The following is a 17,277-nucleotide window of genomic DNA, read 5'->3' as shown; positions in this document are numbered from 1 at the left end:
GTGTGTGTGCTTTAATGTCATCATTATCACCGCATATACAAGGCATGACATCATTTGGATCCTCAGTAAAACAGCTCTGCTTTATTGATCTCTTTGTCCTCACAGCTCCATGACTCTCCTCTGTGAAGACTAGAACTCATCCTGCTGTAGTTTATAATCCTGACATGATGGGGGGGTCGCTCTGGATTTCCCACCGTGCCTCTGAAGCAGCGTTCAGAAGAAGGAGCTTCATCACACTTCTGCCTCTGGCTTTACTGTTGTCAACAGTGAGAGTCAGTGCACAGTTGATAGGAAGCCCTCTGGACTGCCGCAAGACTTGTGTATGCGCCAGTAACATCATCAGTTGCTCCAAGGTGAATCTGACCAACGTCCCCACCGCTCTTCCAAAATATACAGCTGTCCTGGACCTCAGCTTCAACTCCATCACCAGGCTGCGTGCCGAGTGGACCAACATCACACTCAGCAAACTACACAGCCTGCTGCTCAGCCACAACGGCCTCAACTTCCTCTCCTCTGAGGCATTCGCGCACGTGACAGAGCTTCGTCACCTGGACCTTTCCTCTAATAGCCTCCGCCAGCTGGACGAGAACATTTTTGAGCCGCTGGAGCACCTGGAGGTGCTGCTGCTTTACAACAACTCCATCTCTCAAATAGATCGCACTGCCTTCTCTGCCATCGAAAGCCTGCAGAGGCTCTACCTGAGCCACAACCAGATCTCACGCTTCCCCTTGGAGGTGGTGAAGGAGCGGGGTCGTCTGGAGACGCTCAGGCTGCTGGATGTGTCCTCCAACCGGATCAAAGCCCTGCCCCTCCATGAGCTTCAGGCTCTGCCTGCCTGGATCAGGAATGGCCTGTACTTCCACAACAACTCTCTGCCCTGCAGCTGTGAGCTGTATGATGTGGTGGCACGCTGGCACCTTAGGGAGCTCAGCTCCACCACTGACTTCGAGCTCAGCCACACCTGTGTGCTACCAGGCACGCAGAAAGAGAGGATGGCCATACTGGATCTGGACAAGGTGTATTTGAACTGCAGTGAGGTCAGAAGTATAGATGAAGAAGCCTATCTAGAGCAGTTCCTGGTCCTGGACTGTGACACGAGACAGAGGGTCGTGATAAAGAGCTGGGCGCTGCCTGGAGACGTCCCCTTGTCTGCCACACACAAGACTGCTGCAATGCGTTCTGACGGAGGCCTCCAGATTGGGCCTCTGAAGGCGGAGGACTCAGGGGTGTACACCTGCTATGCCACCGGTGACTCTTTCAATGAGACGCTGTATGTAAATGTAGTGGTGTTTAATTCCACCATGACTGGTGGACTGGAGAACCTAAAAACGGCCTACACCACTCTTGTAGCATGTCTGATCAGCATAGTGATGGTGCTGATCTACCTCTATCTCACACCCTGCCACTGCGCCTGTTGTCCGGGTCAGGGCCTGGAGAAGGACCCCGGAGACAGCCTCCACTCTTCAACTGTGAGCATCTCACACGATGAGACAGGGCAAGAAAGAGTGGAGGGCGGAGGCTTCCCCTACAGACACGTGGCCTTCCTGGATCCCAAGGACCAGCTGGAGCAGAACGGGCGGTTGAACCCAATAGGTGAGGAAGACGAGGAGTGGCAGGGGGACGACAGGGAGAGGAGGAGGTCTGACGCAGAGTCTGTCAGCTCAGTGTGCTCCGATACCCCGATGGTGGTGTAAAAGTCTGGGTCACAGCCTGCAGCGTTGATGAATCGAGGCATGTGGCTGCTGCACAGAGGTTTGTGTGCTTTGAATGTGTGCAAGACTCCAAAGTTAGCATCTTCCAAACAAAGTTAAAGCTTTAGTTGGCTCTCACAGCTGGTGGCACAGTTGAAGTAGCATGTATTCTTGACAGAAAATACATGATCAATGTCTTGATTTAATATATATATGAGTTATCTGGTCACTTAAATTGTCTGCAGTTAAGGCTCTGATTATTTTCAATAATGTCACTTTTACAGCACTTTACTGGCTGGCCCTGCAAAGATTTGCTATGCAATTAAGAACACAAGAGTTGGAAATATTTTTTGCATTTTTGATGGAAAATTTTAAAAAATACCAACCCTCAGCATTACTGAGAGACAACAAACAACATGAAAGCATTTTTGGTGTTTTTCCTCAGCTTAGCTGTCCTCTGAATGTCCCGAGGCTGCAATTAAAATGAAAGTTTTCCAGCTTCTGCTGTTTATGCACTAAGGATCGCAGCACCACACAGATTAGATGTTTTAAAGATGTTGGACAGAAGCTGCTGCTTTAGCAAGATAAGCTGATTTTTATGCAGAGCCTGCAGAGCTCACTTAATTATTACTGCAAGATGTTTAATATTTACGCCATGTTTTACATTCCTGTTTGGTTTTATTGGCCTTTACAGGACACATCACTGTAAGGATTACTCTTATGCAATTGTATCTGTTTATATTATTTTAGATTTGAGTGTGACTCAATACTCAATCATTTGTGTTTTTGAGTACTGCTTTGACAATATCTTTAAACCTTGTTGCAGGTCTATTTTCAGTCATTTTGGATTCAGCATGATTACAGTCATCAGTCCAACTATCAACTTGTGACACATCATACTTTTACTGTAGCAGACTACATCCAGTGTTGTAGCAGTTACTCATGGAACAATGACCACATACACACTGCAAGTATTACTGAAACTGATGTCTAGGTGTTTACATCAGTACACATATCAATACTGATTACTAGAACATGCAAAATCCATTTAAGACGAGCCAGTAATTTCACTGCATGACAATGCAAAAAATATTGAACCAAGAAACACATTTTTAACAATGATGAGATCCAGTAGTGTGTACTCATGATATTAATCTTCTGATTGTAGCATATCTGCTCATTCTAACCATCTTATGGCGCCTCGTTTCCACATAGCTCTGTGTGCGTCGTGGATCTGACAACAGAAATGCGTTGGAGCCTTGTTCATTCCTATGAAAGCTGCTCAGTGGTGCATGAAGCCAAAAGTTCGACTTCCTGGATACAGAATTACCCGAATCTTCCGCACTGTGGGGCCTATGGAGCGTGCACACTTGAGACTCCCGCTGGCTGAGCTGGCTAACTTCTAGTTTAGCCCTTGGCTAACTTCAATAGGAATAAAACGATTTAACTGTGCGGCTCCTCTAGACTTTCCAAATTAGTTATTGATTGGAATGATTGGATCAAAGCCTGGCGCTCTTCTGAGGGCCTGGTGTGCAAGTCAACCCGAATTCTATTCATTCCTATAGGAACCTCCATGATCTTCGATGTGTTTACAAAATTCCTCATTCCAATTTTTCTCGTTTGAGAACAAGCCTCAAGAAACTTTTAACTTCTGGACCGACCATATGCACTGCGTGCCACGGGATGTTCGCATAAAATAATTAGCTAACTGATTGATAAATGTAATACAGCTCTATTATGTGAAATATTTGACAGCATATTTGGCTAACATTGGTAGCATGCTAGCTGTGTAACATATGGAGTGCACACATAATGTTAGTGGTTCACTTACATAGATTTATATAGAACTAGATACCAGATGAAAAGATGGCACCCATTCTAACCAAAGAGAATTGCTCGCCTAGCCCACATGCCTAAAAAGCTTCTGGGTTTACTTCCTGGTTATGCAGCTCATTGAATATGTGCAGTGACTGGATAAACACCTTGCAGCCCAACCTCCTCACATATTTGTCCCCATGCATTAGTGGTTATAATGATCCATGACATATAAAAAGAGAGAAAATTAGATTGTCTCTCTCTTTCTATCCATCCTTAAAGAAGCGAAGGAGCGTTTGGCAGCAATTAGGACACAAAACAAAACTGTGTGGTAACAAGGAAACAACAAGGTTTCTTTCAGAGCAGCTGTGTAAAGAGTCGTCAGAGACTGAATCTCAGAGCTGCTGACTGACAGAGGCTTTATTAGTTTCTCAGGGCTCTGCAGATATATCACAGTGTCAGGTACAGAAACATAAGCATTGTAATAAGCTGAAGCTCATTTAAAGCTTGAACAAACATTCCGCGAATCACCTAGCTATCCTCTGTCGGGGCAGCTGCTGCAGGTCGTCTCCAGTTCTTCAGTCTGAACGATTTAGAAAGGGTTAATGATTTCCAACAAATACAATAATGGCAGTTCTAGTTCAGACTGGATACATGACGTGAGTTCAAATTCCAAAAATAAACGTACTGAAGTGTTATGTTACAGTGAAAACAATGTGTTCAGAGTGAGATTCAGACTGTACATGTACATCCTGCCATATTGGACAGTAAATACAGCCAGGAAGCATCAGCCCAGGGGAAACAGATGAGAGCGAGGACCATCCACTGAATGTTTCTGGGCATTAGTGCCCAGCCCTGAACAAATCAGCAAGCGTCAGTCGGCCAGCCGCCAGTCTCATAAACACAATCCGAAATAGCAGCTTGTATTGCAGCCAACACACAAGCTGCCTGACATAGCTGAAATGTAAATATAGAAGTAGAAGTTTTTCAAACACGTCTTCATTTGAGTTACATTGCTAAAATACCTTCAAATTGTTGATTATAGTGTCACCATCGTATATGCACACAAGGTTATAAATCAGGAAACGCAGGAAATAAAGTCTCAGATGATGTTTTCACAAACTTAAAGTCACTCTGACTCAGCTGCTGATGAATGTTTGAATCCAGGTTAGTACCATTACTTATAATAGAAAAATCAATAAAATAATAATAATGATGATAACACACACACACCCACACCCACACACACACACACACACATCATAACAGTGACGCAGACAACAGATGTAGCAATGTACAGTAATGTGCTTTTATTTTGAAATCAGTTTTATTCTTTCACTTCTCATGGTGCTTTTTTTGCTTTTTCAAAATAATGTAGGTGAATTAAAACACTTTATTTACTGCATCTGTGGTGAGTGTCGTCTAAAAGCATCATTATGTAGCTAAATCATGACGATCTTCATGGAATTTATAGCTCTCAAAAGGGGCACAGATCTACTGTTGCTAATGTTGTACATATGTGTCTATTTTTTCTTCTGAAAGTTAAAGTTGTATAACCAAAGACTGAGTTACGTGCTGAGAATTAATAACCTGCTGTCAGAATTGTTAAATTGTCCTTTGTGTGTTGAGGTTATATACTGACTCTGTGTGTTAAGCCACAAACTTATAATTCAATATATGCAGTCCTGTGTAAGGACCTGTTGTATGTTATCCTGTCTATCACTGTATTATTCCTGTATTTCATAAACTACAAAAATATTGCAACAAAGAGTAACTGATGTCCAATTAATTCCTGTAAATTGAATGCACTTAATCTGTCACGCGGAGCTGCGGTTACAGAACGATTTTAAAAAAAACAGTTAAATGAATATTTTGACATTTTGGGAATAAGCCTGCAGAGAGTTAGATGAGAAGATCAATACCACTCTCATGTTCTATGTTAAATATGAAGCTACAGCCAGCAGCTGGTTAGCTTAGCTTAGCATGAAGACTGGCGATAGGTACAAAACCTGCCAACTATCTACTCAAAAGCTCACTAATTAACATTTTATATCACCTGTGTTTTAGTTAACCAAAGTTTTTTATGCCTTTGGCCGGAGGCATTATGGTTTCCGGTTGCCGTCCGTCCATCATCCCATGCTTGTGAACGCGATATCTCAGAAACGCCTTCAGGGAATTTGTTCCACCTGGTTTCAAGGATGAATTGATTAGCATTTGGTGGTCAAAGGTCACTGTGACCTAATTATGACAAAATGTCACACACATGTCAAATAGGTGATGATATACTATATTCTAAAGGTCAAAGGTCAACATCACTGTGACATGATAATTTTCCCTTTGTACTATGTAGTGTGACGTATATCCGGTTTACAAGCTGTGAATGAAAGTGAAAACGAGCAGTAAAGCTCTGACCTCACTGCTGGATAACTAACTTACGGATGAAAAAGCACAGAGATACCTATAGACACTGTAGATAGATGGATAACAGTTAGCTATGTTAGGCAGCCACACGCTAACATAATGGCTCGTTTTTGCACTTGGTTGGAAGAGCTGCCAAAAATGAAAGTGACTGACGTGCACCGTCTTGTGAAAGTGAGCAGTAAATCTCCGACCTCGTGTATATGTACGTAATATCCAAAAACGAACAGTGAACCAATTAACAATATATATACAAAGTGAACTGTGAAAAGCAAAGTATCAGATGAAAAAGCAGTGAGGTTACTATAGTTGGCACTGGAAGCAAAAGGACACGCAATTCATAAAGCGGATATACTACACATACACTATACACAATATTGTTCAAGTGGAACGCCATAGCTCAGGAACAACTTGAATGGTGCACTGAGGCATACAACTGCAAGGCTGTAATTCTAGTTTTTAATTACACAAACAATATAAGTTAATTAGCGAGCTTAAGAGTTGCCTGTATGCAGATTTTGTTACCTATTAGCAGAGCCAGGCTAGCTGTTTGTTTAAAATATAGACATGAGAGTGTTATCAATCCTGCCATCTAACTCTCAAGAAAGTGACTAAGCGTATTTCCCAAAATGTCCCAAATCTTTGTATTTGTTGTGATCAGGCGTCAGTCGGCCATGTGAGCGTGGAGCTCTACTGGTCTCATCTTCTGTATTATACTAATGACAGCCTTGTTCACTTGAGGGTGAAATGGGAGACCACACAGACCACTGGAGCAGAAACAGTTCATCCAGGGAGTCGTATTTACTGCACCTGTCTCTAACACTTACTTTCTTCTGGCAACATTCGGTGTTGCTGGCTTTTCAGCCTTATTTGGAAGGTTGTTGACCACAGATGGGATCTCCCTGAGCAGAGCGAGCTCTCTGCTCTGTATTCAATCTCCTCTGCCTGTTTCTATCCAGGACACAACAGTCAGCTGGATCAGTGACTGTTAGGTCTCAGATTTTAGTTTCAAAATGTCATCTTAATGATCACATTTCTACATGTGACAGTGCAGCAGATGTGCTCAGATCATTTAAAAGGGTTAATTTCTGTAAAGAAGTCACTCCGTCTTTCTGACAGATGCTGCAGTGTGAAACCTCACCTGCAGCTCCTCTGCAGGATGAATGAATGATTGAAGAGGTCTGCAGGGACCTCCACACTCCCTGTTTCAGTAGCTTCTGTCTCATGTTACCCTGTTTTCCCACACTACATGCAACACCAGCCAGGTGTTTGCAACATAACCATTTGGAAAAATGCACTGCAACGACGTAGCACTGACTACAGAGTTGTTGTGATGTTAAAATGCAAACACAGGAGGTATGAGGGGGTTAATGATAGCTCATGCACGCGTAAAAATGGAAAAGAGCTGAATGACGCATCCCTGTTGGATATTAAATCCCAGTTTATAATTAGAACAAATGCAGGAGCCTGGAGGAAATCTCAGATCACTGAACATCACACACACACAGGAGGCATGAATGTAAGCCAGCGCCTGTTGACAATGAATGACTGGCAGTTGCTTCTGTGTTTTACAGACTGAATTCTAAGTAAGATGACTCATCCTCGGCTCAGGCCCCTCCCAGGAGGATCACATGAATGGTGAAGTGACTGATTGTGCAGCTCAGTGAGCGCTCTGCCATCTAGTGGCCACCAAAACACAGACCCACATCCGAGGAGTTGAACTTTGGCAGAATATTCTAGGTGGGCTTCACCAGCATTTGAGTTTACAACAAAGACGGGCTGACTTTATTGTTCTAAAGGCGTTATTTTATTCATCAAAAAGAAAGTCAGCTATGCTTTGAGTATGTCAGACTGTCTTTTAAGGTGACACTAGATGTCATTTTAACCTGGCCCAGGTCTTCACACAGCCTGAGCAAAGCCCACCATGTTGTTGCCGACGTCGAAGGCGGTGTAGAACTGCCGCATGAAGACCTCGCCCAGGATCCAGGGGCCAGGTGCAAACCCTGTCCTGCACCCGGAGGCAGACTGAGGAGAGGACAGACAACAGATCAGCTCAACCACCATAATACATCTTTTTGAACTGTTTTTTTTCTCAGAGTTTGTTTAAGAAAATGGTGATGTGTGATGTACAACCACAGTTGCTCAGACTCACTACTATCTACCCCACTTTGATCTGAGGCAGACTCGAGGATATCGACTCCCTCAGGTGACATAATACAACGCAGAGAGGGTTTTAAGGAGCTTTGAAATTTGTGCACTCAAGACGTATAAACATAAAATCCTTCATTAACTTTTGAAATGGCCATTTTTAGACAAGGTTAAGTATGAGGTTCATAAGAAATTAAATCTGTAAGTTACACTTTAATATAACTTCACACACACACACTTGAACATACTTGAAGTCGATCCTGAATTTGATTTATTAAGACATAAATTATTCAAATAGTCTCTTAAAAACAACTTGTCTTTTGTCAGGTTGTGAAAAATCTGCCTGGTGTTTATCCTCTTTCAACTGAACAAGCTTTGTCCTTTAGCAACTCTCATAACTCTTAATTCATCAATAAGACTCAACCCCGTAGAGACCAACCAGACCATAATCCTTTAATCATTCATGTCAGTAATAAAGGCTCATGGATTTACCACTTTGCGATTAGCCATTAAGTTTGGAGCTGTAAATATTAACAGCTTGTTATTAGTTATAGAATTGAATTGTCCTTTGTAGGGGTCGTCTTGATGTATTAAAGAGCTACACTTGGGGAGGATAAACATTACCCAAAATAATTTCTACAACCCACAAGTTGTCCAACTTAATGAAGTATTAAAGCTCCTTGAAGCAAACATTGTTCCTAACAATGGCTTAAATGATTTGTGGCTTCATTAATGATGTATTAATATTGATAAATCCGTATCATTTATCACTCTGTGCTTCAAACACAAACCTTCATGACGTAGGCTGACGGAGGAAGAGCGAAGCTGTAGCCGTTTATGTTGAACACAATATCTGGCAGGAGTTTTACATTGCTGCAGCTCACAGAGGCCTGTGGGACAAATGAGCCAAATGTTAATAACCTAAAAAAAAGTTCATTGAACATATTTGTGAAAAGGTAAAACATTCAGAACACTCACATAATCATACTGCTCTGACATGGCTCCCAACCAGCCGTTGATGTTGGTAATATCACTACTGGCGCCGATGATTGCAGAAGTACCAGAGTCCACGATCGCTTCGCAACTTGCAGAGCACGCAACAGTGTTCCCATTGATGGTGATGCTGCAACGTGAAGGAAGTATCAGCAGAAATGCATCCATTACATACTGTACATTATAAGCAATAATTATAGGAAGACCTTGTGAAGTGACTTTATTGTTTAAATGTTTAATCTATCATGAGAAACTACCTCTGTATAAGGATGTTCCAAAAGTTAGAGGCCTGGTGCAGAGGGATCCACTTTATGTCTCCAGTGTAATATGAGGGATCTGTTCCCCCCAGGACCAACATACTGCCCTCTACAGAACTGGAGGCAGAGATATTTTTAAGAAATTCAGCATTGCATCATCCATCCAACACCATGATGTAGACCGCGACAAGAAAAACACACATTTCTTGGTTTGTGACTCTAAGAAGACCTCACCTGCTCAGGTACATGGAGAACATGTTCTGCGGGAGTTTGCCCTGGTTCCACATGTTGACAAATATAGTTGTTCCTCCCTCAGACGACATGCCAGGAAAGGCCAGACCAAGAATCCCATCCCAGGGCACGGAGCCCATGAAGACCGCCTCTGTTTCAGTGAGGCCAAAGAGCTGGTGCTCCACATAGAGGTCGCTTATCTGAAAATGTGACATCAGATATCATTATGTTTTATACTAATGAGAAAATACTCCACTACAAGCAAACATACTTCTTTAAAAATCCAGCAAAATGTACTTTAAGTTTCAAAATTAAAGATAGACTTGCTTTGAAAATCATATTTTACATCACTAGATTGTTAGAATTTAAATTAATAAAACCCTCTGAAGCATGAAGTACATACAATTGCAAAAGTACTTAGTTACTTTCCTCCACAGGTCAGCAGTTGGTCAGAAATGCAAAGTAATTGTTTGATCCTGACCTTTACTGTATCATATCCGGTGCTCCCTGCTGCAAATCCACTGTTGTATGAGATGTAGAAAGGCTCTGTCCCGGCCTGAAAAGTGGAGGATGCTGAGCTGTTGAACTTTGCATGAACATCTAATGACAGACAGACGGAGAGGTAAAGAAGAGCAGGAGACAAAACAGGCAAGAGAACGCATATCGTCACAATTTTGCTTCATACACAAAGACATCCTTAAGATTATGCACATACTCGTAGATTCAAAAATGTGGATTATAATTTCACAGAGAGAGAAAAGACCCAGCAAATATGTGGTTGAATCAGTAAATCGATAGGTGGCTCGTTAGATATGCAGGATCTAAACTATATCAGATTATCCTGATCATGAACCTTTATCATGACACTCACCACAAGACGAGGTGGTGCAGCTTATGGAGGGAACCCACAGGTCGGAGGAGCCGGTGTCAAAGAGAACTTTAAAGAACTGAGGTGGAGTCCCAAAGCCGATCGCGCCGTAGTACGTCATCTTTACCCAGAATAAGATTGTTTGGTTAGTTTGTGTATTTCATAAATGCACAGGGCAGCGCTCACAGTGTTTACATACTTACATCTAGGTCATAGGTCATGGGCACCTCACTCTGCTCAAACTTTGCTGCAGGGTTGTATGGAAACTTCCTCCTGTACTCCTCGAACAGGCCTTTCTCCTCCAACTGCTGTCTGGCCGACTTCCCTCTCATCAGAGGGATCCTGAACAGACAAATCGACCACATTAGCAGCCCATAAACCCTGCAGCACATTTATTATTCCAGCTGATCTAAAAGCATACTCACAAACATTTTCGAGAGGATGTCAGACCTCATAACTTCTCCTAAAAAGGAGTGTGCCTGGGAGGAATTTATGAGAATGAACTGTAGAGTTCTGAGCTAAAGAAGGTCAAGAACTCATCTTAGGGGGGTGTTTGATCATAAATTGCAGCATTTATAGAGCACATGTAGCCAAAGCACTTTTCAGTTTGCCTCATCAGTCTTTCCCATGGAGATTGGGAGCTGGGGATCAAACCGTCAACCCTGTGATTAGTGGACAACCCGCTGTACCTCCTGAGCATCATCTCGCTTGATGAGTTTTTCTCTTTCAAACGAGATAAAAGTACTGTCAGAGGCCCTGACGCTGCAATATTCATCACATCCCACAGTCCAAACTGGACAAATAATGTACGAGGACAACTTTTGTTTTCTTAAAGCCTCTCCAGTAGTCAGGCTAGAATGTGACCAGTGTCTTGTCCTAAATCCCAGTCTAATCAAGTATTTCCCAGCCAACATGTTTATGTGGGCACATGTTTATGAAATATGTGGGTTTGTCCGTAGGTACCATGGTGGCTCCACATGTGTTTGCCCATACTTAAAGTCTATATGGGCAAACACAGGTGGGGCCAGCATGGACCTGTGGACAAACCCACTTGGGACCCATATTTGCTCTTCACATTCAGCCCATATGGGGTCCACATTGACATGATGGCTGGGTTGTTGAACGCGCCAGAACAAGGTCGATTCACGGAGGCCCCACTGTGGATTGGGCTCGGCTCTGAGCCATCAAGGGACAAACACAGGACACATGGGGGGTGTCAGGGCAGTGGGGGTGCACCCTTTGAGTGCTGGGGGCTGTGAGGTGGAGCCACCATGGATCGGACTTGGTCCGGCGCATCCCTCAAATGCTTGATCAGATTGGGATCTGGAGAATTCGGAGGCCAGGTTAATGCTGAGCTCTTTGTCACATTTCTCGGGCCTTTACTAAGCAGCAGGCAGGGCGCATTGTCCTGCTGGGAGGGGCACGGCCATCTGGATTGCCATTGCCATAAGGGAATGTAATTGTTCTGCAGTGATGTCAAGTGCCACCACTTGAATGGCAGGAATCAAGGAACAAAGGTAAGACCTCTGCATTTTAACTTAAACAAAGTAGCTAATCTGTTTATTGATCAACTCTGAGAATCACAAGATGAAACAGTATTATGTTTCATGCACAATTATTTTCATCTTTTCTGTTTGAACATTAACACTTGTGAACACTGCACTAGGGCCGATTTTCTGCTAAATGTTTTCCATCTTCACATTAAATAAAATGTGTCTATTTTTGAACACTAAAGTCTTTTCTTTAAATGTGCTAGTGGAAGATCAAGATGATGGCACCTTCATTTTGAAAAAAAAGAAATGCAACCTTAATCTGACATCAAATCAGTTTGCAGTGTAATTTTACCTCTAGCTAGTCTTAAATATCTGAGCTGGCAAAAAAAATAACCGTGATTTCATTGTTCTAAATAATTTTAACTAATTTGAAAACAAATTTAGAATAAATCTTTTAAGCATCATCTTCATATTCTACGCTAAATTTCACCACTAGATCTAAGCTTTTTAAATTGTATATCTATTGACACTTTGAAGAACACCCTCAGTGACACTCTGTATGTTAAATAGCATATTTCCATTTTTATCACATGTACATTTAATTTTGTTTCATATCTTACCTGAGAAGACCTCGCGTGACGGCCAAGAAGACCAAAACCAGAAAGGCGGACTTCATTATTTCCAAAGTGACTCAATTAAGATCTCATACACAAGAGCAGCAGGTTTTTATATATGGAGGTCAAAACTAATCTAAACTCCTCCTTCTAACTGAAAGCTGGACTGATAAGAAACCACTTGAATCAAATCAAATGAGTAAATACAGATAAAGGAAATAATGGGAACAGAGCATGTTTTTCATAAAGTCCATTAATATGATGTCAATCATGAAAGTGTTAAGAACATAAAGAGTTTACTCAGTTCTGAGTTCTAAAGAAAGTAATCCACATTAAATGTCTACACACTCAACTGAAATAAAATAAACAATAATGGATTAATAGGTGTTTCACCTTTAAACTCGACTGTTTCTATTGACAGGCCTGTTTGACACTAATATGTGTTATACTTAAAGATGAAAAACCCTCCACAGCTTTATTTTACTATTTGATTTAGCTGTCTGGTGTTACAAGACCAATCAATCCATTTTTGAGTGAGAGGAAGTCTTGGGAGATTTTCAATGCTGGGAAAAAATAATTGTTTAAGCAAAAAAAAATAAAATTGTTCAACTAAAACTAATTTGTGTTTTCATTTCAGCACCTTCTCCCACAGTCACAAGTATGCACGTGAGGTACGCCAGGTGAGATTTGACCTTTCCCTGACTGAATGAGTCTCTGTTGACTTTTCTCATCGACAGTGTGTACATACAGGAAAAATGTAAAGTACTATAACATACAGCAACTTCAAAAGGTCCCTCTGCACTGACACATTATGCACTGCGTCTCTTCAATTTGAGTACTTTCTGCAGTGAGAGCAAAATCTAAAATCAGAATCCTTTGTGTCCCAAAGCCTTTTTCAAGTGTTGCAAAAGTATCAACGGTGTTTATAAGATAAAGAACGTGTGGACATAATGTTATTGACGTCAGTGTGAAATGTCTCATTTTAATTTCCCACCTGCCGACCATATACACTATCAGCTGGATAAGCTTATCACATTATTTATATATAAGAAAAGGCTGACACTGCATCATTTCTCTCACTCGGCACGTCTTCATGTTCTCTGGTAGTATAAAACTCTGCCCTCCACAGGACTGAGAGTCTAACAACCAGAACACACAACCTGTCCTTCTAAAACATTTTCCCTCAAACAGGAAGGATGGCCTGAAAATAAAAACTCAACATCAGGATATATTTCCAGAACAGCTGTCTTTATTTAAACACAAATCCAATGCAAGTTACATTACGAATATAAAATACTTAAATTAATATTAGAAGTGCAAGTTAAATCGTACTCACCAAGACATAGTTTCTCTTGTCTGATGAATTCCTTGAATGTGCAACAACTGTTCATACCTTCACTAGAGGTCAGTAAAGCTCTGTAGAGCTCGTTCAGTCACACTGCAGCAGGTGAAGGTGAGGACACAGCAGTTTTCTTCCTTTCTCGCTCCCATACTGACGTGACAACCTGAAACACTCAACATTTTTTTAATTTAAAGAAATGTTTGGCACGATTTGTCCAGGAAGTTCATAAACTTTCCAAAGAAAAAAAAACAATACTGTATTCACTTTTACATAAACATCTGTGGTTCATCCCTACATTTAGGTCAACAGCACTACATCTGCTGTAGTGCTCAAATTATTTAGAGTCTACTCAATTTTGGCTCAGTGACTCCTCATTACAATAATATTGAATACACAGTAAATAAAACACAGGTTGTTTGCTCTCTGTCAGAGTCCTATCAAGATTTACTTCCTAAAGCAGAGGAAACAACAAGAAAGTCCTTTAATTTGTATTGATTTGAGGGCGCTTGTAAAATCTCGCTATCTCTTATGGTGCCATCAGCGTGTCATTGTCATTGATTGACTTTTATCGCCATGATTGCCCAGTTAGCTCACCTCAACTCAAAAGGTGAGGGCAGTGCACATTTACTGTATGACAACTGTCTCAACTGTCAGTGACATTTTCTTGTAATATTCGTACTGCAGAAACCGTGAAATTCAAGTACTCGGCCCCTCTTTGTATACAGTAAACACAGACTCACACTATGTGTCAGCATCATTAATAACATTCTGGCGCTATTTGTATTAACAAAACCCTGAACCTGACATTGTAGCACAAAGTTTCCATTTCTGACATACCCCTGTATGATAAATGACCCAAGAGGAGGTTAATCCACTTCCTGTTAAATGACTCGTTGTTCTCCTCGTGTGCTCCTACTGAGGAGTGATTAAAGGTCATCTGAACATTTTCTGCCCCAAAAGTTTTGACAGTTTTTATTCATGACTCCTTCTCACCCAAAGCGAGTAATAACATGACATTGTGTTGCAGTTCTTTGCAACTGATTTATCATTAACATAAGCGTGGGTTTATTTGGGCTCTTGTGTCTGAAAGTTTCCTTATGTTGATACTTACTGACATATTTTCTATTTAGTACATTTGAGGGGTTGGTATTGTACTTTTTACTCCACTATATTTATCCGACAGCTATTGCTGCTGGTTTTACGCTTCATTTACCTTTGTTTTATACTTCTTCGTTATGGCTCTTGAGTTCCCTGATTTATTTGCATTTTATTTTATTTTATTTTATTTCTCTATGATTCACTTGCTTTGCACCTGTATTGAATGGTATTCATTTTGTGAGGCACCTTATAACTGTGATAGAATTTAAGTTTGTTTTTCCTTGCAGATTAGGAAATAAAACACAATGCATCGTCATTAAACAGTATAAAGTAATAATAATCTAATTGTATAATACAATAAAAATCTGAGGTGGGACATTGACATGAAGTATATTTTGTTGATAAAACTTACATACTTTCACATTGTAGTGTTGCTCCTGTTAGGCTGGGTTGCACCAACAAGGATGAATTTTTTAAACCCAATTAAATCATGGTTTCACTTAAAATTACGTTGCACGAACTTGAAAACCATCTAAAACTAAATTAAGAAAGATTAATTTTAATCCTCTAGACTATTAATTTCGGTTTACGCCAATACACTTGGATTTACTTAATTGAGTTTTTAATTGTGGAACTGAGATTTGCTTAATTTTACATTTGAAATGACTCATTTGAAACCTTTTGCAAAGTACAAATAATCTTTGATTAAATTTAAATCACTAATCAAAACGCACCCTTCTCCAACTGCTTTTAATCTGTGATTGTTTTTCACTTTTGTTTTCAGGATGTTGTTTTGCTCTCAAACTATGTAAGGTGTCTGAGTACTATGAAAAGCGCTAAAAGTATATAAACACAGAATGCATTACTATTGTTACTATAAATTATCATTTGTTGGTGTGATCCATGAATTGACCTGAGTTACTTCCTCTACCACTAAAACTCATTTTATTGTTGAGATGAGTTACTGAGTGAATTGACAAAGAGAAAAGTGTCAACATCATGATGAAATGTAACAAAGAAGGAAGTTGTATCAGCAAAAAGGAACGGCAGGAACAGTAAGCAAACCCTCACCAGCACTGACTGAAAGATACTCGGAGGATATTTAAAGGAGAAGTTCACAGAAAAATTAAAATTCTGTCATCATCTTCTCACCCCATGCTGATGTAAAGTCTTTTTGGATGAACTTACATAAATTTTGTTTTATTTTTTCAAATCTACATCTCAGACTGTCTCAACATTAACTGGGAATTGTATGCATTAGTTTGGAATTTGGTTCAGTGACATTGGATTTTTGTATTTTTTGTTAATTTTCACCCTCTAATTAGCTTTTAAAATTGGGCCTAGTATGTTTGTAGCAGTCTTAAACATTGGAATACGTACCAAGATCAGTAGTTTAGGCCATCTGAAGACTTTACCTGTGGAACAGGAGCAGGTGCAGCTGTGCAGGGTGACACTGTTACACCTCACAGCTCCAGGAAAGCTTGAATCCCAGCCGTGGCACCGTGTGGACACCCAGGGAAGCTCCTCGGGTCCTGAGGTCTTTTTGTCTGGAGCAGCACCATCTTGATGATACACATCCTGCTGCACTGATTGCAGGAAACTCTTCATTTTCTTTCATATTCAGTTTGGCACAGAATCTTTTTTTAAAAGTGTGTAAATCAGATGAACACATCAACTAATGATTAGGATTCTTTTCTCTCCTGTTGTTGCGTTTCCTTCCCATTTTATGGAAAATATAGCAGACACTGTCTCGACCTCTTCTCCGACACAGGACGAGACCGATTGAAGTTTGGCCCTAGCAGAGATCTTCATTCAAAACTCCAATGCAAGACCAATAAGCAACTACACACACACTTCTCTCCTTCTCCAGCTGCTGCAGGCGCCGAACCAACACTGCTGGAGTCTGATGAGAGAGAAGACCAGGGGAGGCCTTTAAACGCTGCTGAGCCTCCGCAGTCAGGCTGTCGAGATGGAGACAACCTCGGCCAACCAGAAGGATGAACACTGCTGGATCTCAGCCACACCTCCAGTCATACAGGCCAGAGATGACTGTGGAATAAGCCACACATCTGAAGAGACACAGTGACTCTAGATTTGCCTTTGCAGACGGACTGAAAAAAGTATTCTAGTATGGCCAAATTTCAATCTGAATGAAGGTCACAAAGGTCATTCAACACAATGATGATCAACAGAATGAAAACACAGAACTGAGAGGCTGACTCTCACACTTCCTCTCCTCTCTGCTGGGAAGTCTCCTGCTGTCAAAGTGATAGTTTGATAGACAATTCCAAGAACAGAAAAGGTCACAA

The 17,277-nt window shown here is 41.1% G+C and overlaps 2 protein-coding genes across 2 annotated transcripts; one reads left to right on the top strand and one right to left on the bottom strand.

The window, feature by feature from the left end:
- Positions 1-221: 221 nt before the first annotated feature.
- On the top strand, positions 222-1,715 carry LOC140997708 (amphoterin-induced protein 1-like; the record flags this gene model as incomplete). The annotated part of the gene is made up of 1 exon (XM_073467689.1): positions 222-1,715. A coding segment is annotated over one exon (1,473 nt), but the record flags the coding sequence as incomplete, so codon positions are not given.
- Positions 1,716-7,823: 6,108 nt separating this feature from the next.
- LOC140998303 (pepsin A-like) lies at positions 7,824-12,593 on the bottom strand. The gene is made up of 9 exons (XM_073468549.1): positions 12,535-12,593; positions 10,625-10,763; positions 10,425-10,542; positions 10,035-10,153; positions 9,557-9,753; positions 9,323-9,439; positions 9,051-9,195; positions 8,864-8,962; positions 7,824-7,949 (listed from the first exon to the last, which is right to left on the bottom strand). Exons 1-9 carry the CDS (start codon positions 12,588-12,590, stop codon positions 7,824-7,826), a joined length of 1,116 nt encoding a protein of 371 aa, XP_073324650.1. The 5' UTR covers positions 12,591-12,593.
- Positions 12,594-17,277: the final 4,684 nt, after the last annotated feature.

Source organism: Pagrus major, chromosome 6 (genome assembly GCF_040436345.1).
Source record: "Pagrus major chromosome 6, Pma_NU_1.0".
NCBI classification, from domain to species: domain Eukaryota; kingdom Metazoa; phylum Chordata; class Actinopteri; order Spariformes; family Sparidae; genus Pagrus; species Pagrus major.
This window is presented reverse-complemented; position numbering and strand designations above follow the sequence as displayed.